This window comes from Bacillus rossius, chromosome 5 (genome assembly GCF_032445375.1).
Source record: "Bacillus rossius redtenbacheri isolate Brsri chromosome 5, Brsri_v3, whole genome shotgun sequence".
Lineage (NCBI taxonomy): Eukaryota > Metazoa > Arthropoda > Insecta > Phasmatodea > Bacillidae > Bacillus > Bacillus rossius.
In genome coordinates this window covers 54,183,670-54,207,802 of record NC_086333.1, presented here as the reverse complement: position 1 = coordinate 54,207,802, position 24,133 = coordinate 54,183,670, and the positions used below count along the sequence as shown (strand labels likewise).

General features: G+C 35.4%; 1 protein-coding gene across 1 annotated transcript in view; it reads right to left on the bottom strand.

Moving 5' to 3' along the window:
- LOC134531812 (ATP-binding cassette sub-family C member 4-like) overlaps positions 1–24,133 on the bottom strand; it is an 89,898-nt gene that overhangs the window by 27,587 nt on the left and 38,178 nt on the right. The window contains exons 11-20 of the mRNA XM_063367761.1: positions 23,533–23,819; positions 20,748–20,931; positions 15,909–16,061; positions 14,365–14,561; positions 13,002–13,408; positions 9,095–9,174; positions 6,567–6,717; positions 4,128–4,234; positions 2,636–2,759; positions 689–859 (exon numbers count right to left, since the gene is read on the bottom strand). Of these exons, the coding sequence (XP_063223831.1) occupies positions 689–859; positions 2,636–2,759; positions 4,128–4,234; positions 6,567–6,717; positions 9,095–9,174; positions 13,002–13,408; positions 14,365–14,561; positions 15,909–16,061; positions 20,748–20,931; positions 23,533–23,819 (1,861 nt within the window). The remainder of the gene's footprint in view (positions 1–688; positions 860–2,635; positions 2,760–4,127; positions 4,235–6,566; positions 6,718–9,094; positions 9,175–13,001; positions 13,409–14,364; positions 14,562–15,908; positions 16,062–20,747; positions 20,932–23,532; positions 23,820–24,133) is intronic.

Sequence of the window (24,133 nt, the reverse complement as noted above, 5' to 3'; positions counted from 1 at the left end):
TAACACTGTAATGCAAGCTAATATATCATAAAGCACCAAAATGCAACAAATATCATGAAATTAATGAGCATTAGTAAAAAATTACTGAAATCACAAAAAATGTAATTTTTTTAGTATGAAGTCTGTACCAAAATTGAATATCTAAAATTACTTGGAAAAAAATTATTATTTTTTGAGCTAACATCTCTTATTACTTATAATTAGCTCATTTATACTACAATCCTGATGTAGGTACATTTTTTAAATACAAACACTTGGTTGCCATTCCCTGCCCTGAAATGAGTTTGTGGCTAATTGTAATTGCATTGGGTACGTAAATAAATGTAGTCTTTAATTGATATAGATTGCTGCATCTCTACGAGACACATAACAGTTTTTCTATACTGCTATATTTTAATTAAAATTGAGACCAGAGATGGCAATGGCAGCCCCAACAGATTTTCTTGGGTTTGTCATATTAATAGGTAGGTGAATATGTGTAGTACCTATATTTGATATATCTATATTTGATATAGCTGTGTCTACCTCTAAGAGGAACAAATAGGTACATAGAGGTAGGAAGCACTAAAAAAAAGTAAAAATTGGTTCTTTATATGACAGACATCGTGACAAATCAACCCTTTTAAAAATACTATTTATATTTTTAAAAAAAATGCAATTAATTTAAAAAAAAAAATTCATAACTAACCTGGTTCTGACTCAATGCCTTTCTCTTTATCAATCTTGGTGTATTCAAGAACTCTCTCAACTGCTGTCATCAGATTCACAACTTCACATAACTGTCGAATACCATACTGCAGCATTCCCGACAGTATGAGAGACTGTGCAATGGCCAGCCCAACATTTGCTCCAAAAACGTCTGTAATGAAGAAAAGAGAGGCACTGATTAATACACTTTACCTGAAATGTAAATTAAAAATTTGTAATGACATATTCTACGAATGAGCTGACTAATCTTAATGTAAAGGTAAGAGAAAAAACCAACAACATATTCATACCGAGTTACTTTTTAGTAATACTGTGTGTGTATACCGTATTTTATCTCATAATTGTCACATGTGCATAATCATTGCACCGTTATTTTAGGGCGTCAAATTTTGGAGATAAAAATTCTCGCATAAACGGTGCATGTTTTTAGTCCCGCTGTAAAATTCTGAGTGCTTCATGAGGGGTAGTTTTTCCTTATAAAACAAGTGTACTTTAAAGTTGAAATCTAATGTTTATTACTGTTTAATTATTTAATTAACAGAAAAATTAAGTTGTCAGAAGTGTAAATTTTCTTTTAAAGAGGTTTTCAAACGTAACCTTTATCTGTTCAACTAGTTGGCATTATTCATGTCTGGTCATGTTGATTCCTGTCTAGTGCATGTGCACGTATTTGAATATAAATATCAATAGCTCACAGATTGCATGCAACACACTCACTCTGTCTAGTGCCGAGTTAACTATGTACATTTGATAGGCCGCACTCTTTCTGGTAAGTGTGTACTATGACGATAGTCATGTGTTAATTCTGACTCATGTGCGGGTCACGGTTTTAGTTTTTCTATTTAAAGTTGAACAAAATAATTTTTGTTGCATGACTTAATAATTTAAATTGTTTGGTGAGCTTTTGTATAATATAATTTTTAAATAAAGTTACTTTCCATAAATAGGTTTTATTTTCATGAATAACTTTACTTAACAAAAAATGCTATATTTGCATTAAAGTCACACCCCTACTTTTCAACTTGATTTTACTATAAAACGTGCGATGATTGTGTGATAAAACCTGGTATGTGATAGCTTTAATGCTTAATTATCCAATCTCAAGCCATGTCGATCAATTAATTATTTTTACTATTAATTTATTATTGTAATTGTATTTGTGCATTTTGTGTTTCATCACAAAAAATACCACATGTTTCTACCATCTATAAAAAAAAATACTGTTACAACGTTACAAGTAATTATGACAACTTGTGTGACATTTTGCTGCAAATAACTTATTAAATATCTGGTGAAACAACAAGAAATGCTAAAGAGCTATCATGAAAGGTTTATAGGAATAGTCTTAAAATGTTTATAATGATAATCGTACATTGTGAAAAAACCTTTAAATTTTAACATGACATACTTTGAAATGAGTTTCCCACGTGTTGTTTTTTTTATAATTGTTGCTTTTTTAATATTTGAGAAATAATTTTTCTTCATCAGCCAATAACAATGCTTCCAAGTATCATGGATTTTCCGTAATTATTAATTTAGGTGTGCAGTTATAGAATTTTGGATTTTTTTTTTTTCACGGGAACAGAAAAACTTAACCAGTTAACAACATGTCCGAAATATTTGATGTTATCAGAGTTTCGTGCCATAAATCCTGCTTATTTAGCAGTTTTCTCAGGTCACTCCCATTTCTCCCATCACCTCTTGTCATCTATAATAATATCTATGTTGAAGGGACATCAAGCTAAATCCATTCCATTTATACAGTTGGTTTTAAGTATTTTTTATTGTATGCAAAAATTTTACTGTGCAAAAATTTGGCAGCATTGCGATAAATAAACTAAGTTATTTTATTTTCGGATTCAGGCCTCCCCCCTGCAGAAGAGTAGGTATGCGGCTGTACTGGGAAGAACACAGTTAATGTACGCACCTGTTTCAACCACCAGGAAATTCAGGATGACCACTCCGATAAAAACATTGCTGAGGAAGTCGAGCCACACGCCAAATGCTGTCATCATCACGATCGTCAGGTACCAAGCAGATGTGTGGAGATCCTAGTTCGAAAACAAAACAAAAAAAAAAAGTGTCTCTTAAAGCACTTTCCTAACCAATGGGACCATATGGAACCTCAATACAAGGTACTTCACTTAAAAGTAAATATTTTCAGATCCCTGTAAAATGTTTAACATTTAATTAAAATTTAATCCAAAGGACTTTAATTAGCAAGTATTGGAACAGTATTGAATACACTAATAAGCCACTAGTTTTTTGGTGGTGTCTACAACAATAAAAATATTTTGTGGCAGCCATAAATTCATTTTCCCACCATATAATGTCATGGTCACCACTGAAATCTCATAGCTGGTCTATAAACGATGAGATGGCTGCATGTCAGATCACAGTCATGTGCTTAAGAGGAGATACCGCGCTAGAATCATCAGCAAATGGCGCATTTATCATTCCACCTCACTAACACAAATACACTCTTGACTAGACAGGCCCCTTAAGTCATTCCTAAATAGCTCTGTCGCACCCTCCTTTTTTGTGTTTTACATCACCTATACTGACTCCTTGCAAAATAAATATTAATGTCCATCATATATAATATAACCTGTAAAATAAGACGAGAAGAAGCTTTAAGATTTCTAAACTTAATTAAAATTCCCGCCTTATACGTTAGAAAATACAGTAGCAATTGGACAATTTTTGGGATCCTGGTTGACTGGTACCATGACTGTAGTTAACTATCCTGTATTCACAAGCCTCATACTGCAAGATTACATGGTAAGTCAATTAGTGATAAAACCAAAATAACACCAAAATGGAAGTCAATACACCGCAAAACACCTAAATGCAAGGCAAAACACAAAATATGACTAAATTTTTAGTTTTTATTCATATGAATAAATATTGTGATAATAAGACAGTAACAAAAAATAAAGTTTCATCTTGAATCTGTATCATAAAGAAATTCAAACGTAACTAATCAAATACTTTTTAACACTGCTAAGTGCTAATAAAGCTATGTAGATTTAGAAAGTTCTAATAAAATATGTTTTGGTTTTGATACTTAAAATATTATGTATGCCTCAATTTGAATTATTTAATGTAATTTATGCATAATACTAGTCACATCGTAAATCATCTTAAAAAAATCAATAACAAAATATAAAATTTTTCATAAAATAAATTGGCCAAAATATAAAACCATAAAATCTTGGCTTGACCTGTAGTATTTACTTAGCTCATCCCACACAACAGATAAAATAGCATTTGCAATTCACTAACACATTTATCTATTAGTACATAAATTTCATATTAATTATTTTTTGTAGACTCAAGGAACATACTATCCCAGAATTAAGCTGCACTGAGGTACGCATACATATCACCAAGATGTGTGCTGGCAAAAAACCTCCTACCTGGTGGGAATCAAACTCCTTGCGCAGCACATCCTGGGCTTTCGCCGAGCGTATAGTGGCCAGGCCATTGAAAGTGGCAGACACGTGAGAGAACACAGGACTTCGAGCTGTAACAAATAAAGAGAGGTATGCCTCAATGTAGTGCACATAAAGTAGCAGTGATGGAGTATTTACCCTAAAGGCCAGGTGGCATTAACAGGAAAATAAAAAGGGATAACGTTGTGTCCCCTACAAATGGATTTAACAGCCAAGAATCTGTGTGATCACAAACATTCGGTGCCATGGCTATGCCCAACTAGACTAGCGATTTTGCCAGATTATCGAATGTCAATATACATAGTTTTAATGGGGATACCAGAAACAAATTAAAAATTCTATACAATATCTTTAAAAGGAGTTGTAATCGTTCTATGGCAACAAAAATACATGTGTATGTTAAAGTTTATAAAGTCTGCAATATTACGTTGCATCCGTGAAGCAGATTTCTTTTCCTCACTGGGAAAAATCTGGCATAATCACTGTCCCATTTCAGTATTTGTCGAACTGACGAATGCCAATGTTTTTTCTAATTATTTACCAGATGCTAAAAATTCATAAAAAATAAAAAAGGAACACCTAATTAAATGAGTCTTAAGTTCAATACTTTTAGGAGATTCAATATCATGAAATCGAAAATTAAAATCTTAGTTTCTTTGTGTGTAATGTAGTGTACACCTGTTATTTAACACCCCCTCCCCCAGCATTGTTTAGCATTATATATTAATTGAGGTTTAGGAGAGAAACATTGAAAAGAACACCTAGTGTAAGCAAAAAGCGCAGTGTAAGTCATCCCAAATTGCAGCAGTCGGCATGGATGAGCGCCTAATGAGATAAACAACTGATATCACTGGGCCGAGCAGGTATGAATACCCATCCAGTCCAAGGCCAGTACAGCAATTTGACCACACGGTGTCTATTAGAGGACTTCTTCAGGACCTTTCAATAACATTTCTTTACAATTCTTTATATATCATGGAGTCATTTCTATTATTAATATGCACATCAAACATAGTATAAATTGATGAAATAATCGCAGTAAAGTGCCAGTTTTTATATGATAAAGCTAAAAGCTTTTCAGAGGTAGTTTCCGTGTGATTTAAGTGCACAGTCTACAACTATTCATATTTAAAATGTGCAACTATATTCTCAAAAGAGGCGTCAAAACACGATATACAAAATACCGAAAGGCTGCTGCAAATTAAAGTTTTGTGACTTCCAACTCCAATACTGTTTATTTCAAGACTTTTTCGTGAACTTCGTGACCTGCAAACACCCTGGGGCAGCAAACTACGAACGAAAAGGCTGCCGGAAACCACGATGAATAGGGACAAGATTATATGGTGAATTGCAATAAAACCAAAACAACACTGAAATGCAAGTTAATACAACATATAGCACCAAAATGCAAGTTATATCATGGAATCAAATAGTATGTTACCAAAACTTAATAATAATATAAAAAAAAGGAATTTTTTACTGTTTCAAATTTAAGAAAAGTAATTTACAGACAAAAAAAATGTAACAAAGAGCATGGATAAGAAAATTTCATTTAGTTTGTTATATTTTGCAACTCTTATTGAATTAATTTTAAACTATGAATGCTTGCTAATTTATTTTATTGTTCTGTTTTAAGCCAGTTTATTAAATTTATTTTACCATAAAACTGCACCATATAAATTTTATCACTATTTTGGTGGAGAAAGTATTGTAAAACCGCTTTTATAAAAATAAAAACAATGACACAGAAATTCTCTTGTTTTGATAACGAAAGTGGACTGAAAATACAACCATAAAATCTTGTTTCCAATGATGAGACATCAGCTGGTGAGTAGGCGTCACAGCACCCGGCCGGTCCACGACAAGAGCAGAGAGTCGGGAACCTATCCGTCAAGATCCAGCGAGTGGGAAACATTGGAAACATTGGAAAAAAATTCTTACCTTTCTTTCTGTTTTAATTTTTGCCATGTTTGTCATAATTAAATTATTTTATATTTATTTAATTGTTTTAATTACATTTTTAAGACAAACCTTTACAATTATTTACTAAGGCGCTGTTTAACTACAAGTAACTAGAAATAATACCTAATATATAACTGATGCAAAAAATTTAATAATCCCGCTTTGAATTTTATGTTTTAGAAAAAAAAGTTATGTTCTCAAATATATTCATGTAAGATATTTTTCAATTATTTACTTATATAATGTGACCATTAATTGTAAATGTTGAACGCAGAATCGGGTATCGGTGGTGGTATTAGGGTATTGGTAATAGTATCGGAAATAGGCGTCGGAAAAGGATGTATCAAAACAGCCCTAATAATATTACACAAATACGCAAAATTTCTACAACCGCTGGTCGACAAGGAGAGATCAAAATGTATATCAGGATCAGTTACTTACTCGTTCCTTCCAGCCGCTTGATGCCCTGAGCTGTTGGCATGTACACCCTGGCCATCAAGTAGTACAGTGGAGCGACACACAACATAGGGATGATGAGATAATAGTTCACTATGGCAACCATGGTCAGGATACCACTCATCACCAGGAAAACCTACAAATGTTGAGAAGCAGATTCAGCTCTAAGTTACAACCTAACAAATCGGAAATCATTCATAGTAGTGTGATCACAAAAAAAACAATATTTATACATCTAATACTATTAAATAAGCAATTATTGCGCGTATGAATGCCAATGTGTAAGTACGTACATATGTGTGTATATGTGTGTATATACATATAAAGTTCTACTAGGCATAGTTAATCTTCTTCTTATACATATATAAAAATAAATGTTTGTGTGTCCGTCTTCTATGCGCTCATACATCGTTCATCCAATTGAGTTGAAACTTTGCACACTTTACCTTCGAAACAAGGAGAAGGTCACTGTCTATGTGAGATTTCGAATAAACAAAACCTTAAAGCAGAATTTAATTCTTCTTGGTGAAATTTTGCCAATCCATCGCCATAATACAGACTAACCACGAAAGAATGCCGGCTATTAAATGTAGTTCACTCGGCACGAGACAGAGCGTGTGCGTTGCATGCAACCAGCGAGGTACCGATATCGATATTGGATTATGCAAGCGCACTCTATACAGTAATCAAATGGACCAAATATGAATGCATTGCAGATAAACACTATAAGATGAAAATGTCTTTGAAAGAAACTTTACACATCGCCAACTTCGTATTTCTGTTAATTAAATAAGTAACTAGTAATCTCTTAACAAATAATGATTTTCAACTGTAAAATACATTGTTTTATACGATAAAAGAAGTTTATGGGCAACATCTTACACAAAAACAAAATCAAATAACAATGTAACTTGTTATTGGCGAGAACAAAACATTTGACCGTTTTGGACGGGAAATCGTTGTAATGATAGTTACCATACTGTCTAGGTGAGATAAAAAAATTTTTAAAGCTGAATTTAATTATTCTTGATAAAAATTTTTAATTGCATAGTTAACTCATTGTTCATTCAATCTCTATGAAATTTTGCACGCTTAACATATGAAACCATGGGGTATTAGTCTATGAAGTGGTTGTCTGTTCTGAAGTTTAAGTCAATTGGTTGGCAAAACAAAGCTGTATAAAGTCTAATATGCTATAAATTTGTTTAATAGCTTGAAAAGAACTTGCTAGGAAGAATTGTAGCAGTGAGTATTGTTAAACAAACATAAAAATGAACACATTGGCAAGAAATTTGGGTTAAACTACATTATAACCAAAAATTGTTTTGCTATGCAGAAGGAAAAAAAAGGTTTAGAGGTCGTTCTCATTTTGACTTCAAGTATTAAACTAGCCAAGTTTGTATACACCAATTCACTTACTTCTTACTTCCATGTTTAAAACACGAGTTCAGGTCATATTTTATTAACACCAAAACTTAAATCAAAAATTACGGTGGCACATGAGTAGTCTCGGATAGTTACCAATAATTACTTTATGCCAGTTCCTCTTTTCTAAGGTCCGAATAATAATGGTGGCGTAGGAGTCGAGAGAGATGAAGAGAGAGAGAGAGAGAGAGAGAGAGAGATATAGAGAAAGTGAGAGAGAGGCAGAAAGTGACGGTGTGAAATAGAGAAGGATAGAGAGAGTGATAGGGAGAGAGATACAGAGAGGTATAGGGCTAGAAAGATATATAGAGAGTGATTATATGTATTATATATATAAAGCATTAGAAATATAGATAATTATGCACCTATATAAGTATAGAGATATGAATATACATATAAAGATATAGATATATATATCTATACTTATATAGGTGTATAATTAATAATTATATATATAGCGAGATTCAGAGGTATGGAGTGATGAACATAAAGAAATAAAGAGATAGTACTAAGAAATATATCGAGTTACCATTAGATAAAGAGAGAGATAGAGAGATGATTTGTATGTGTGTACAAACTTAAAAAAAAAAAAATACAAAAAATAATTAAAAAGAGGCATTGCAATGCATGCCGGGCATCAACTAGTTTTTTATAAAAGAAAATATAAATTATGTTTGTTAATTAAATTTGCCTAAGGAAATAAAGAATGAAAAATGCAATTTCAGAAATAAAAAATTAACATAGTAAAAAATTTTTTGGCCCGATTACACTTGCCCCACTTTACCCTAACACTTGTAAATTTATATTTCTAAAAATAAACCATAACATTTATTATTTACACTAGCAAGTTAATTTGACTTTTTCAGGAAAGTTATGATTTAGTTACGTTACTTATTGATATGGGTTTTGTGATGTGATGCAAAAACACGGTGCTAAGGTGCATAACAGCAGTGTAATTGGTATTGTTTCATAAAAAAAAAAAATATTTTGTCCAGCACGCAGTTTATATTGATACAGTGTCATTTTCCCTGTATTGTAATTTCTGAATTATAGCAAAGCATTTTTTTTAAATTGATGAATAATCATACCTGAATAGTATCAAGGATAAAAGTTGGCAGAACTTCATCAATAGTACCGACATCTTTGGAAAACCTATTCAGAACTCTGCCTGAAAAAAAAAAAATACTTTTTTTAACATAAAATAATATTTCACATGGTAAAAAAAAACACTTCAGATAAAAACCTAATTGGATGAAAGTCATTTCATTTGGTTTTCAATGTAGGTACACAAAGAAAACTAACATTTACACACTAGTAGGTAAAGAACAAAATTTGTACTCTCACGGTGCACAGATCCCAACGTGTAAGCATTTTTCACGAAAAGCTCTGAACGCCCATGCTTGTGCCAGCAGTTTTTACTTTGTGACTGGCGGCTGTCTGCAAGATAAGCTGTTGCCTTATTTGACCAGGTCATTCAGGACGCATTCGCTTCCGCAGTGACTTACTGTGATTGGTGTGCTGACACTAGACATGTGTCTGAAATTAACTTGATCAATCATAAAACACAGACTATGCTACAGTCTTGACTCTCAGCTAGGATCTAAATCTTTTCACAAAAAATACTAGCCCCTGGTAATACTTAATACCTCACTGTGGTTAACACAAATGCTAAATGGTCTCATGCCAAGTAGTAAAAACAAATGTTATTAATTGCTGTGATCCTGAGGGGCATAGAGTTGGGGAGTTTCATTGAGATTCATGTACTCTTGTGTCTCCAAGTGCAAACACTACTGTCAACCCACAAATGGTCCTTATGTGAAACCAAACTATAATATTTGTTTTCCCCCCAAAAAACCTTAACTTCTTGTTTGTATCAGTGCAATGTTTCTTCTCTGGTAGAACAAGCTACCTCTCAGGCAATGACAGACAATAGCAAGTGTCCAATTAGTAAGCATACATTCACTAATCCTTTAGCAACACGCCTAAACTTTGCTATTTTGTAATTACTCATTTTTTATTACTCTCTTCTACAAACACCTTTCCCTTCTTTCTCAGAAATTTCACAGTACAGGTTGGGTTTGGTCAGCCACATTAATCCCGTAAAAATAATTTTTATGCTCCCCAAAATCAAAATTCTAAAGTTGCACAAACGAGGAATGTTCAGGCATGTACCCAAAGACATGCCAATCTTATTCTTCCCTTGTCCCCTTGTGGGGAAGGGGAAGGATGCCTTGGCTAGCGACCACGGGGAAAGAGAAGAAGTGGAAGGAATCCATTTATAAACTCTTTTTGAACACTCTTCTCTTTTCCTTCACGGCATTCCAAAGTATTATCCTGTCTCATCATTTGTCATGCCTGCTGAATCCCCCCTCACGGATGTTCAAGAAGCCGTAAACAAAAGAGCGTACTAAATTGTCATTAAGTTAAGCAGGTCATAAACTAAGTGTAGTTTCAGGAAGCAGTAATTAACGATATAAAAAAAAGTAGATTTTTAACTAAGCTGCTCCCATATTTATGTTCCTCAGTGGCAAGATAAAAGTTTGTGATTGTAACTCGACCCCCACGTTTTGTTTCTGCAGTTTTGGAAAAAATCATTGCATTACATTCAAACACAAACCTGAGGGGAGAGAAATTTGCCCATTTTGTAATACCCATACTTCCCTATGTTGCACATACATAATTTGTACGTAATGTCAAAACAAAAGAAAAATATGTCCATTTTTATAGCACTATGTATTAAATACTCTTTTCTTAACTAAATAGTTAACACAAAACTATTTACAATTTTGAATGGTATGTTGCTAACACTTATTACACATCTAATAGATCACTGAGAATATTTAACGAAAATAAAAAATTAATTATTTGGTTTTCTTATTTTTTTTAAACACACTTTGGACAAAGCCACACAACTGGTCAAAGGCTTTGATTGTTTCAGTGTCAGTATTGCAGGAACAATTCTTAAACTCTAATACATAAGTACCTCAGTTCTTTGAAGTTATCAACATATACTTTCACTTTAAATTAAAGAAAATGAATGAATAATAGCCTTCTAATATACCATCAATTAAGGCATGCCCAAAATACATGAATGACATTAAAAAAACTCAAAAAGTTAAAATTTATTTTTTATTTAATTAATTAATTTTATTTGTATTATATGGTTAAATAAGCATATAAAAAAAGAGGTGTTTAAAAAGTTTTTAAATGAGATTTTACATTATCAAACAAATGCTGTGTTTTATCCCATAACCGTCGAACATTTTATACTAAAATCTAGTTTGAAAAGTAGGTGTGTGACATTTATGAGAAATTATTTTTTTTTGTTAGGTAAAGAAATTCATAAAAATAGAACCCATTTATAGAAAGTACGTTTATTTTAAAAAAAAGTGCAGTATACAAGAGCACACCAAACAATTAAAATTAATAATTCATGCAACAAAAACCTTTCTTCAACTTTAAACAGAAAAACTAAATCTGTGACCCGAATGCAAGCCACTTGAATCTGTGACGTGAACTAACGCGTAACTATTGTCATAGTACACACCACAAAAGAGTGCGGTTATCAAATGTAGTTAACTCAACACTCGACAGACAGCGCGCCTTGCATGCCATCTGCGAGATGTGCTCTATACGGGAAGCAACATACCCAAACATGAATGATGCCAACTAGCGCTGGCTACATTTTTACAAGCGGTACACGGCGGCGACACTGACGAACAGATAAAGGTTATAATGTTTAAAAAATCTTTAAAAGAAAATTTACACATCAAATAACTAAGTAAGTGTTAATCTCCAAATAAATTAGATAACTACTTTAAAATACATCATTTTATAGGGAAAAAAATACCTTTACAAAGCGCTTGGAATCTAATAGCGGGACCAAAAACATCATACGACGTTTAGGCGACAGATTTTTTAAATTCAAATTTTGACGCCCTAAAATATCGGTGCGAAGATTATGCGATAAAACAGGGTACACTTGTTGCATTCAAACTCAATTTTAGTTGACCCTACATTACTAGTAAATAAATAATATGAAACAAAAATATTTTGTATCAACGACAAAAACAGCGACCCAAATGTGACACAACTAACATAGCGTGCCCATAACTATCATCGTAGTACACACTAACCACAAAAGAGTGTGAGCATTCTAATTAGTTAACTCGGCATGATAGAGTGTCCGTGTGCCAAATACAATCAGTGAGCTATATATATCTATACTCAACAACAGGCGTGCACTCTATACAGGCACCAACCTAACCAAACATGATGCCAACTAGTGCTTCAATATGGTAACAGAACAGATAATTGAAAATGCATCTGAAAAAGAATTTTCACATCGGACAGTTTCGTATTCCTGTTATGAAATAAGTAATCATTAATTTTTAACAAAAAATGGATTTCAACTAAAAAAAAATTTTTTATGTGAGACACAAGTTTTTGGGCAACTTAAACGTGAGGAATAATAACGTACATCATACATCTTGTGAAAAAAATGGTGAGATTGAAGAATTTTACATACTATTTGATGGGAAATTGTATTGTGTGAGAAAGTCTTAAGAGTTTTGTGTAAATAAAAACCAGGCTTTTACTTAGTACTGAGAAGTGAATAGCGAGAAGAAAGTAATTTTTGCAGTGCAATTTGAGGGAAAGTACTGTAATGCAGTTTATCACATGTAAATGGAACCTAATTAATATGTCATTAATTGTGGAAAAAGTAAATTTCAAGAATGCAAATACAAAGTTTCACTTACACGTTTTGAATGTTCAGATCTTAAATATACACGAAACTAGTTTTGGGCCAAAATGGAATTTCGAATTACATATTCTACGGTATTTCGTTTTATACAAATGAATTAACACTGAACATCCTATTCATGTTTCCGGTGATTCAAACAGGTTTGTAATAATGAGGATTTTGGATTAAACAATATCGTAATAACGAGTTTCACTGTATATTCAAGTACAGTGCTATTACATTTTGCTCACCTGACGGGTTGGTGTCGAAGAATCGCATGGTGCCTTGCAGGATGCTGCTGAACATGGTGTTGTGCAGGTTCACAGATGATGACATGCACACATTAAAGAAGAATATGGAGCGAAGTAACGTAAGCAACACACTGCCGGCAATAAACGCTCCGTAGATGTACAGCGAGACTTCTGTGCTGAACGGGACTGGCTTAAAGTTCGAACAATCATCAGAGTTGTTAGTGTTGAACCTAGGCATACCCGTAACACTTGGAACTTCAGAGGTGAAACCGATAGTTGAATTTTCATCTAGTTCGTCTGGATCAAGGAACAAGCCAGCCGTTTCACTTCCGTTGTAGGTCATTTCCGTTAAATTTCCAACTTTAGCGCAGTTGGCTTGTAAGAAACGTTCGAGTTCCATGTTTGTCCTGAAATTAAATAAAGGCAACATCAATTTAAGTTGAACAGTTAAAAACATACTCTAATAACTAATGGAAATGACCATATTTTATATATAGCTATTCTCCAAACATTCTTCACCAATTGCTTTGAAATTTTGACAAAATGCTGAATTCGTGCACGCATGTTTTATATATTTAAAAAAATTATAAAAAAATAGCTTGTGTAACTCAGTAAATGTGATAGACGTGAAACTTCTTTGGCAACTCAAACCTCAACTCTTGAAGTGCTCTCTTTATCTAACTTTGGTAACAGAAATGTTTTAAAACAACGTTTCAATTGTTGCATTAAAGTTCTGCCTTTAAATAGTAATTGAAATTTTACTTTCATCATAACACAGAAGTTTCATTAAAAAAATTGTGAAATTAAAAAACAATAAAAACGTCTTGCATTTCTACAGTGTGCTTTTTCTTTTCTTTCTTTTCCATTGAACCAGACTGAGCCACACCAACCCATGGCCGATACAGCTAGTACTTTATATAAAATAACCAGGAATATCATTAGAACATACTCTATTATTTTACAACTAAAGTTAAAAAGAGATACTTTGTGAAAGCAACAAACTTCTAGATCACCATTTGGGGTAGTGGGATAGAACAATCATTTTTTCCACTAATTGCTTTCAAATTCTTTTGAGTCAATAATTGATTGAGACAAGTTGAACTGGAGTATGTATAAATTGTAAACATAGACTTAAGATTACACATTGGATGGTGTAGAAAAAGCTTTTGACTAAACAAAAACATGAATAATTCAACCCATGAAATTTCATGTAGCTTACTAAGAAGTAATTGTAACTTGTAAGGATACTACTATACCAAAATACAAATTTTTACTTCAACTTTAATTTTGTTTACCTCATCAAAGTACATACCCACAACTAAACAATTTCTTAAGTCCTTATGATACACTATTTACAACCTACCAGTATGTAACCCAGTAGTCTGATCCACTTGAAGCTGACTGTCCAATGATGAGCGACAAGAACAGTGCAGTAAGAATGATGCACGATCCACCGATGGTGAAATATTTCATGTAAACTGATGCTTTCATGGCACCTTTCGCCAGGAGCTCTTCGTTTTCATCCGGTTCCAAGATATCATTTTCTTCATCAACTCCATCCTGTAACAAACATGGAACCATACATATGAATGATGCCGTATCCAAAAATTTGTGGTTTGATTTCTGAAGTAAACCTCCTGGTATGGTAAGTTGACGCAATGACATCAGAGCAAATCAAAAAAACATTAAAAAAATTAAGGGTAATGCTGAGATAGTTAGACAACTGTAATAATCTATGTAGGTTTTTCCATACCATGTCTGTTACAATTGTGAACCTCCAGTGTGAACTGCCATTGTGCCCATTACTAGCTATAAAACCACTTGTCAAAAAAACAATTGCAGCAGAATTACTTGATGGTACACTCGCTTCCTCCCTCCCTCCTACACTCACTCCCTCCCTCCCTCCCTCCCATCCACACTCCCTCCCTCCCACACTCGCACACTCATTCCCACACTCGCTCACTTCCAAACTTCATCAACTCCGTCTTGTAACAAAAATGGAACTGTACATTTGGTTGATGCCGTATCCAAAAATTTGTAGTGTGATTTTTGAAGTAAAACTTTATGGTATGGCCACTGTAATAAGCACATTGGTCGTTTTAGTGTGTATCTGATCTATTATCAGTATAAACAAACCTATGTCAATGCTGATATAACATCACGGTACATGATGCGAGAACACACACACATTTAAAAACAAGCAAATTACCACACATTATTCATTGATCAATTATAGATGTATTAAAATAACACACATTGGAACCATCAAAATTGTTCTTCAAATCCATTTACATTATTATATTAATTGTTTCAATATTTACCAATTCATAATCATAACAAATCTCGTTCAATCCTCTCTACGAAACAACTCGCCCTAGGACCACTGAACGCAGTGGTTTCCACGATTTCTTGAGAGAGTCACATGTTGAGGTCTACAGTATTTGGTAGTAATAATAATGAATTTAAATTTTATGGTTATAAGTGTTTTCAATAAAACACATGCCTATCTGATATCTCTTCTATTAATTAAAATATGCTTTTTCCTTTTAACTGAATTGAAATTGCATATCTTTTGTCAGAAACTTGTCAAAGAACTGTATTGATAAATATTCCACCTGAAACAATGTTCTTGCATGCACATGCACATGCACATGCACATGCACATGCACATGCGCATGCGCACACAAACACCACAACACACTCACAACACACCCACAACACACTCACAACACACTCACAACACGCCACAACACGCCACAACACGCCACAACACGCCACACACACCACACACACACCACACACGCCACACACACCACACATTAGCAAACTTGTGAGAATTCTACCAGCTATGTCCATTCATACACATTCACTCGTCTAGTTTTTAACATTAATTTCCACAAGGGTTACCTGCGAGGAGTTCTCCGAAATGCTACTCCTCAGACGTCTCAGGATGGGCGCGTCTTGAACTTCCTCCTCTTCTTCTTTGGTGGTCAGCAAGTTGGTGAAGTTGATCTTCTTCGCGAGCAACTCATCATAGGTGCCCTGAGCTTCAATTCTCCCCTGCAGTGAGCATCGTGAAGAGGTTAAAGATAACTGTGCATCATTTCACTCAACACTGCAATTGACATTTTCTTTCACACATGTAGTTTGCCAGCATTTGTAATAATAAGCAGTGATGGGTCGAATTCACTTTTGCTCAAATTTGAATCTCCAATAAGATTCTTAAAAGAGTGCCTTTAATCCCGATATAGATCTCAAGAGTCAGGAATAAAGTAATTAGGGATGGGCCAATCAAAAACCATCAAACCCTCTGTATTTAAAAGATTCAAAATACTAAAAAAAAAGATTCAAAGAAAAATATTACAGGGAGGGAAACACAGATTGTGTGTGGTTAAGAAAGAGTATATTATTTAACCCTAAAGAAATGTTTGTAGTTTGTATTAGCCATCTGATACAATGCTGCTGAGATTGGTTGTTTTACACTTCAGGAAATATTTCTTATACAAAAATTAATTCTTTATATTCTAGACATGTGAAAGTTATGAATGGTTCTGGACAGATTCTTGAACCCTCAAATCTCTATAATAATTGATTTAAATATTTCAGATTCGAAGGAAGGGATCTAAAAAGAAATATTGAAGAAACATTGGCAGATGCAAGGGGAAGGTTGAGCCGGCGCGGGGGTCGCCAAGGAAAGACATCGACGGCGTGCCAAAAATGCTTTAGAGATCTGCCTCGACTGAGATGTTTCCCCTCCTTGTTTCCTTACCTCGTTTCCCCTCATTGTTCCCCCTTCCCCTGGTGTAGTGTCTTGGTTGCGTGGCAACGTTTCCCCTCCGCGCCTGAGCTGTTAGTTCGCCGAGCTGTGAACGTGATGCTTGAGAGGTATGGGGGACCTTCTTGAGCGAGCGAGGAACCGATCAACATGTGGAGGTAGCAGCAGGGGATCCCTTTTGGACTGTGAGCACGAGGACGGCATGCCATGTAAGTTGACTTAATAGATTGCGGCCTTATTCCAAATTTTCGTTTGGCACCGTCCTTCTAAATTCCATTTCGAATTAATGTCTGCCTGGGCCATGTTTCTTCAGTTTTCGGTTAGTCATGCAAAAACCTACACCTGCTCAGTTGTCCGTTGCCGGAAAGGCTAACTTTCATTTTGACTTTCATTTTGACTTAGTGGCTGCGAGGTCTTAGAGGCCTGTCACTTTAAATTGCTCAGTGGGACTCGACATGCGTGGTCTAAAGGGGACATGTGAATTAACTGGGTGGGTCATTGCCGCGAGGTTTGGGCCTAGCTTGAATCATTAATCTTTTTATTATTTTCATTCTATATTTATGATTTGTATTTCCTGTATTTAATGAGGCCTCATGGTTTAGTAATCATTACTGTAATTTCTGAAACTCTTAATTTTTGTTTATTAATCATTTGGGATTGTAATGTCTGCAGCTCTTAATATTGTTATCAGTCACGCTCGTAATATTCAGGACTGAGATTTGAAATGTACGTACGATTTGCTTTGTGTCTGCTGTGCAGATGTCCTCTATGCGCATATGTTATGACCTGTTATTAGAAAATATAAAGCTATTTGCATGGAACCCTCTTTTGTTTCTTTACAAGCAAGTATGAACTAGCTCAAGTCCTTTGAGGCTCGTCACTATAATTGTATGTGAATCAGGAAGGGCGTAAGACCGTGTTTCGTTCTTGTCTTGGCCTAGTATTCCCTTCACTGGTTCAAGATGATCGGGGGAGATGTACAATTTCCACCTCCACCCCCCCCCCCCCCCCCCCCCCAAATTATGACCAAATTTGTGATATTTCAGTGGAGGCAGTGTGTTAGTTTTGGTGATGAAGGGTGAGCTGTCACAAAACCTTGAACAAGCTCCACAGGAAGTGACTCATGTTGAGATTTATAATGTAACAGTCCAAACCCCTTGTTGCTGACTTGCTACTTTGTGGGATTCGAATATGAGATTTGGATTTGAGAAGACTGGAGTTCAACCAATTGTTAAAATTAAAATATCACAAAAAACTTATTTTTCAACTCTTATTTTTTAAAAATAAAACAACCTCTTTATATGTAAATGATACAAAACAATTTTTTCTGTCAAAAATGTTCCCTGAAGTTCCAACTAAACAGACATTCCGTTAACCACTGTAGCTAGTGACAGTTTCCAACACTTGTTTGATAGCTTCCATACACATAAATATTGTAGTATTTGTCAATTATGAAGCTGCTAGTTGATTTATTTCTGAATTTCCCTTCCTTAAATATTTTTCTTTGAATCTTTTCAATCAAATGTCAAATATTTCAAATATGTACTTAAAATTTGATGGTATTGAGGATTCAAGATTTGATTGGCCTATCCTTTATTATAAGCTAACTAATTTCAATTATCTTTAGACCAGGCCATGTTTACAATTGTAAATTGTACATAGTACATACTGCATCACAGCATCAGTAACTACCTACGTTGAAAGCTAAATCAAGAACTGTATCATCACTGCAAACTCATTAATACACTACTAAACAATAATAAAATACGTTCCAATAACTTTATAAGAATAACAATGACAACAGTGAAGGGTTAGCCATAGTAGTGTGCTGCTGACAATGCCGATGATGAGTGGACTCTGATTGACCACTAATTCGTAATGAGCCAATGAATAATTGGAGGTGGCCATTTCAAAAAACAATGGGAACAGCAGTAACCAGTTGCTATTTCTGGTGGTATTGAGTATAAGAAATTACCACTAGTATTATTTCAAATTAGGACTGTTTTGACACCCCGATGCTGGTATCTGATATTGACCCATATTCAGCTCTCTGCTGATTGCTAGGCATCGGCACAGGTATCAGTGGTATTGGTGGATTCGGGGGTAAAAAAAATACCTGAACAGATTTGTTTACCAAATTATGTGCTTTGTTTGTTCGTTGATTGTGAGAGAGCAAAGATCCTCTTTGCTGTTAGATCATGTCAATCAACTTGTACTTTTAAAGTAAAATCTTAATACTAATTATTAAGTGTCTACTGGTTAACTATGAGTAGACAAGAGAATGTTTACCTAACAAATACACAATGTACAGGGTTTTAATGAGCTGGAATTTATTTATTCTAGATATAATAATAAAATCATGGTATTGACCAACAAATTTATAAAAAAATGATGTTTCAACTATTTATTTATAAAGTGTGGCCAGTAATTATAAATGTTGGTAGTGGTATCACATATTAAGTAGTGGTATCAGGGTATCTGTGGTGGTAACACGGTATCAGTACCAGAATAGGTTGTATAGGAACAGCTCTGGTTAAAATGGAAAAATTGTCAATGAAGAATCAGCTATGGTATAAAAGAGCAAGTAGCTGGCAATTTATCTAACAGTTTATGAATAAAGACTAACTTTATATAACTGTTAAAAATAATAGTATTTCTCTCAATTTGTCACATTGAATATTTTTTTGCTTGAAATAATATGTCTGAAAAAATAAATAGTATTTCCCTCAATTTGTCCCATTCAATATGTCTTGCTTAAAACAAAATCTCTGGAAGAAAAAAAAAACACAGGTTGATTAGTTCCTTGAATCATTCTCGCACCAAGGAAGATGAAATCAAAACAAATTTATGGACATACGTATGCCAGCAAAGGCAAATGTCCATAAAATTGTTTTGGAACAGGTTCATTAGTTGTAACTGACATCGTGGTAAAATTTTTATCTTGTTTATTCTGCACAAGCAGTAATGTGACTTTATGAACATGCATGATTGGTCACCTTTGTTCATACCAGACTGCTGTTTTGTCAATAGTCACACAAATTTTAATTTTGACTGGACTGTCTTGCCCCCTGGCAGTAATCACAATGGCCACCTCTTCGAGTTTGTCTCAAAACTTGGAGCTAATCAGAGCTGACCAATCACAAGCACTGCTGCTACTGTTTCCCGGCTTTTACAGCAATTTACAATATTTAATAATGATAACACTAAGGGGCTTACCTAAATTAATCTATAGCTCACACATAGGCCCAAGAGAAAGACGGTGATAACTACACCATCACAAACATCAATATCCCAAATTACCTCCAAGCGCAAGCAAAACCCTGAACTTCCCCCCACAGCGAACTGCTTCAGTACTTTCAGAACTGGACTTGAAAGTTCTACTACACAAAACCCCTGCTTTTTGAAAACTCAAAATTCCTTATATAAAATGAGCTTTGAAATGTATTTCAACACTAAAGTCACCCTTTGGCATGAAATAACAAAGAAACTAACATGGGATTTCTGGATAGTAAAGGACAGATATATATTCCCCTGATATCCTCTCCTCTACACAGGAAGCCAGTGTGGTACGAAGGTAAAACGTTCGACTCTTTATTTCGGAGGATCCAAAATCAAATCTCTGCCAGTCCGTCCTAATTTGGCTGCTTCCATGGTTTCCTAAATTCACTTCTAGCAAATGCTGAGATAGTTCCTCATTATAAGCCATTGCCGATTCTTCGAGATTTCACTGAATTGTTAATTTTCAATTTGACGTTCCAAGTTGGCCCGGCCAGGCAACCAGGGAATCGTCACATTTTCATGACACTTGAAGATTTGATACTGTTGACAGGCAATAGAAACGTATTACTGAAATTTTGAAGCTACTTCTTTAGTATTGGTTTTCTGGTGTGTTGTTCAGAGAAAAAAAAAAAAGTTTCATGTTCTTGAAAAGTTATTACTAATTGTTACTTAAAAAGCGAGTGTCGCCTCACGTTGTTGAGGACGAGGATGAGGTCGGCATCCTTGATGTGTTGCAGCTGGTGGGTTGCGAGCAGGCGAGTCTTTGAGGCCAGGAAGCCGCTGATGCACTCCTCCAGGAGGTGCTTGCTCACGTGGGTGTCCACCGCAGACAGGGGGTCGTCGAGCAAGTACACGTCCGCCCTCCGGTACACGCACCTGCGACACAAACACAGCACGCCACCGCCGTTCACTCGCCCTCTCCCAAACCGGGCTGAACTTTTCAAGCAGGATATCATTACAAATAACTGCAGAATTTACTGCTGATAAAAGCAATATGTTGTGTCCTCACTACCCTATGTTATTGCTTACCCCACTCTCCAACATCCAGTAATTTAAAGCCCCAGATCGCGACAAGACACTCCCGAACAACCTCACGAGCCGCTATCTTGCTCTCGGCTTGAATTCACCCTCTCTATACTGCACTTTCTATACGACTCAAATGTATTTGAATAACGGTTTATGGCCTAAACAACTTAATGTCAGACTATGCTGCTGACCAATTTCCTCACTGTTTGCTCTCAAATTCTTTCCATTTGTATGGTGGGCATGATAGATTTAGAATTTTGGTGGAGAGGAAAATGTGGGGATATATTATATATACCCCCTCCGTATGCCCCTGGTCTACATAACAGATGCAAAGACTGGCCGACAGCACTTTTGTGTCCCGTCGGATCACTCAGGCTGTTACAGTACACCGCCGTCCTAGAAAATGTGCATTGATACATATTATAAATATGATACAGAAGTGCTTACATAGGGCAAATGGTATGGATGGAAGAGTGTCTCTTGAGAGTGAGGCATCAATCACATACCTATTGATTATCGCCAGTTCCGATAGTTTATCCAGTATTTTGTAACTACTCGGGTTTCAGCAGAACATTATAATTGTAAGAAATGAAATTTTGTGAATTATAATTTAAATTGAATTACTACAGATGTGTTACTTGTTTTAGTTCCTTTAAATAAAATTGACTAACAATTTAATCCCTAATCAACGAAAACTCTTTTTGTGCACCAGCCACGACCCCGACTTCACTTAAGTAGATTTTGTCGCTAGTGGGAAATGAGGTTTGGGATAAAAAAGTCCAATAAATGAAATATAGTATATTTATTATATACTGTTCACACTATTATTTAAAAAACAATACTTAAAATGTTAGTTCAAAAATTAATCAGTTTCATTTAGTCCACAGCTTACTATCCCCAACACTTGAGCTCGACTCAACAGTAGCTCTCCTTACTACTCATCTCTTACCTCGCATGTGCTGAGCCCTCCAAAGGCACTGAGGAATTTAGAAACCTGGGGGGAGGGGAAGGGGATAGTGCGAGGCAACGTTGCTAATCTGATAAGGCACGCAGCAGCAATGGTTCACATCCCACCGAAGGGAGCCAGGCCACTGGCTGGCTTCCAGTACACTCTTAACACTATTTTCCCTTCACACCAACATGGGGTAGTACTGAAAGATGCGCAAGAGCTAAGACCATTCAACTAATACAACTCAAGGACTTTCATTGCTGTCAGTTCACATAATCCTATGGTGATAAGACTCAATGAACTGCCAATCAGGCCAGTAATGACTGACTTTCCGTTTCAATGCGATTCATTGCATTTATGCACTCAAGACTACTTTTGTGCCATCATAGCTCCAGAAGTTCAACCCACGAAGGTAGATCCCACAACCCACGAGCTAAGACATTTGTGGAACCCACCTAACTAGACGAGTCCCGACTTGCTTTGGTTACAGTAAATTGTGCAGGAAGATTGTGTGTAGTATGGGAAATAAACCCAGCCTCACCAGGATTAAAATTAACTCTTTCACTCTAAAGTGTGTTAAAGGTATAACAGGAGCCCAAATCCTGCAAAGATCTATGCTAAGCCACGACTCTTATCCACATGCTGGGAGGATACGTCAAGCCATGAGCCTCACCATTACCTTTCGTCCTCACCATGATCAGCACTCTGCTCCACTGTCCTTTACCAACTGGCACCTTAATTCACCGGCTGTACATACTTCCTACGATATCATTCCTTCTACCCTTCATTAAGGGCTCCGTCTACCCGGGCACACATACGGTGTGCGGATATTTAGGAAAAACCAAGAGATTTCAAAACTATTCAAGATATCCGAGTGGTGTTTGTTAATGAAAACATTTAAGAATTTGATGAGAGCCGATAAATAGTTTTGTTTCCAGATTAAGTTATAAACTATATATTTACAAGAATTAAAATGGCTAAAAGGCATGTTTTCAGAGTAATTTTCAGGCATAAAACAAAAAAGTGCAGATTCTTGAAAGCACTTAAGGGAATCATATTACACCTTTATCTTCATTTCTCCGCCATATGATGTTTCGGTCACCGTCTAGATTTCATAGTTGTCCTATGCACGACAAGAACACTGTGCACCAGTTCACAGCCTTGCGCTTAGAGGCGATAATGCGCTAGAAACACCAGCATCGCGCTTATCATCCCTTAAGACAGTAGACGTCAGATTTAGAGTTCAGACTATGCCTAGATACTAATATAATAGAAAATAATTTTCTTTATCTAAAATTAAAAAAAAAAAAAATCAGCAATATTTGCAAATGTATTTCCATATTAAAATATTAAGAAATATTAGTAATCATACTGGAAAATTCATTCATAATATTTATATTAAGTACATCCAGTAAGTAGTCAATATGAACGAGAAACGTACATATTCGTACAATTTAAAGGAAAAAAATATTTTATTTACTTAATGTCTGCTTTGCCCCTACCTAGCGAGGTTTATCCTGGCCCTCTGGCCCCCGCTCAAGGAGACGCCTCGCTCGCCGACGACCGTCTTGTCGCCGTTGGGGAACAGCTCGAAGTCCCGCTGCAGTGCGCACACTCTGACGACCTCCTTGTACCGCTTGGGCTCGTAGGCTTGGCCGAACAGGATGTTCTGGCGCACCGAGCCCACGAACAACCACGGCTCCTGCGAGGCGTACGAGATGTCCTCCTCGACGGCCAGGCTGCCGCCCGACAGCGACAGCTCCCCTAGGATCAGCTGGAACAGCGAGCTCTGGAAAAAAAAAATATATAATTTGCTACAGTCCAGGTTTACCAGAGCGCTTTTGACATAAAAGTCCAATAATATGGCCATTGTCTTAACTATTCCGTGACTAATGTTTCCGTCAGGGTATCCACACAAATCTTTAATGAAATTTCCCTGACCCCAAAACTTTAAATTACCCTGACCTTTTTTTAAAATTATTCACATATTTTTTGCAATTGTCTTAATGAAATAAAGACAATTAGTCTCCACAATGGAACATTGCACCACACCATTTTACAGTAGGTATGACTATGTAATAAAACAATCTGAGAGGGAAAAAA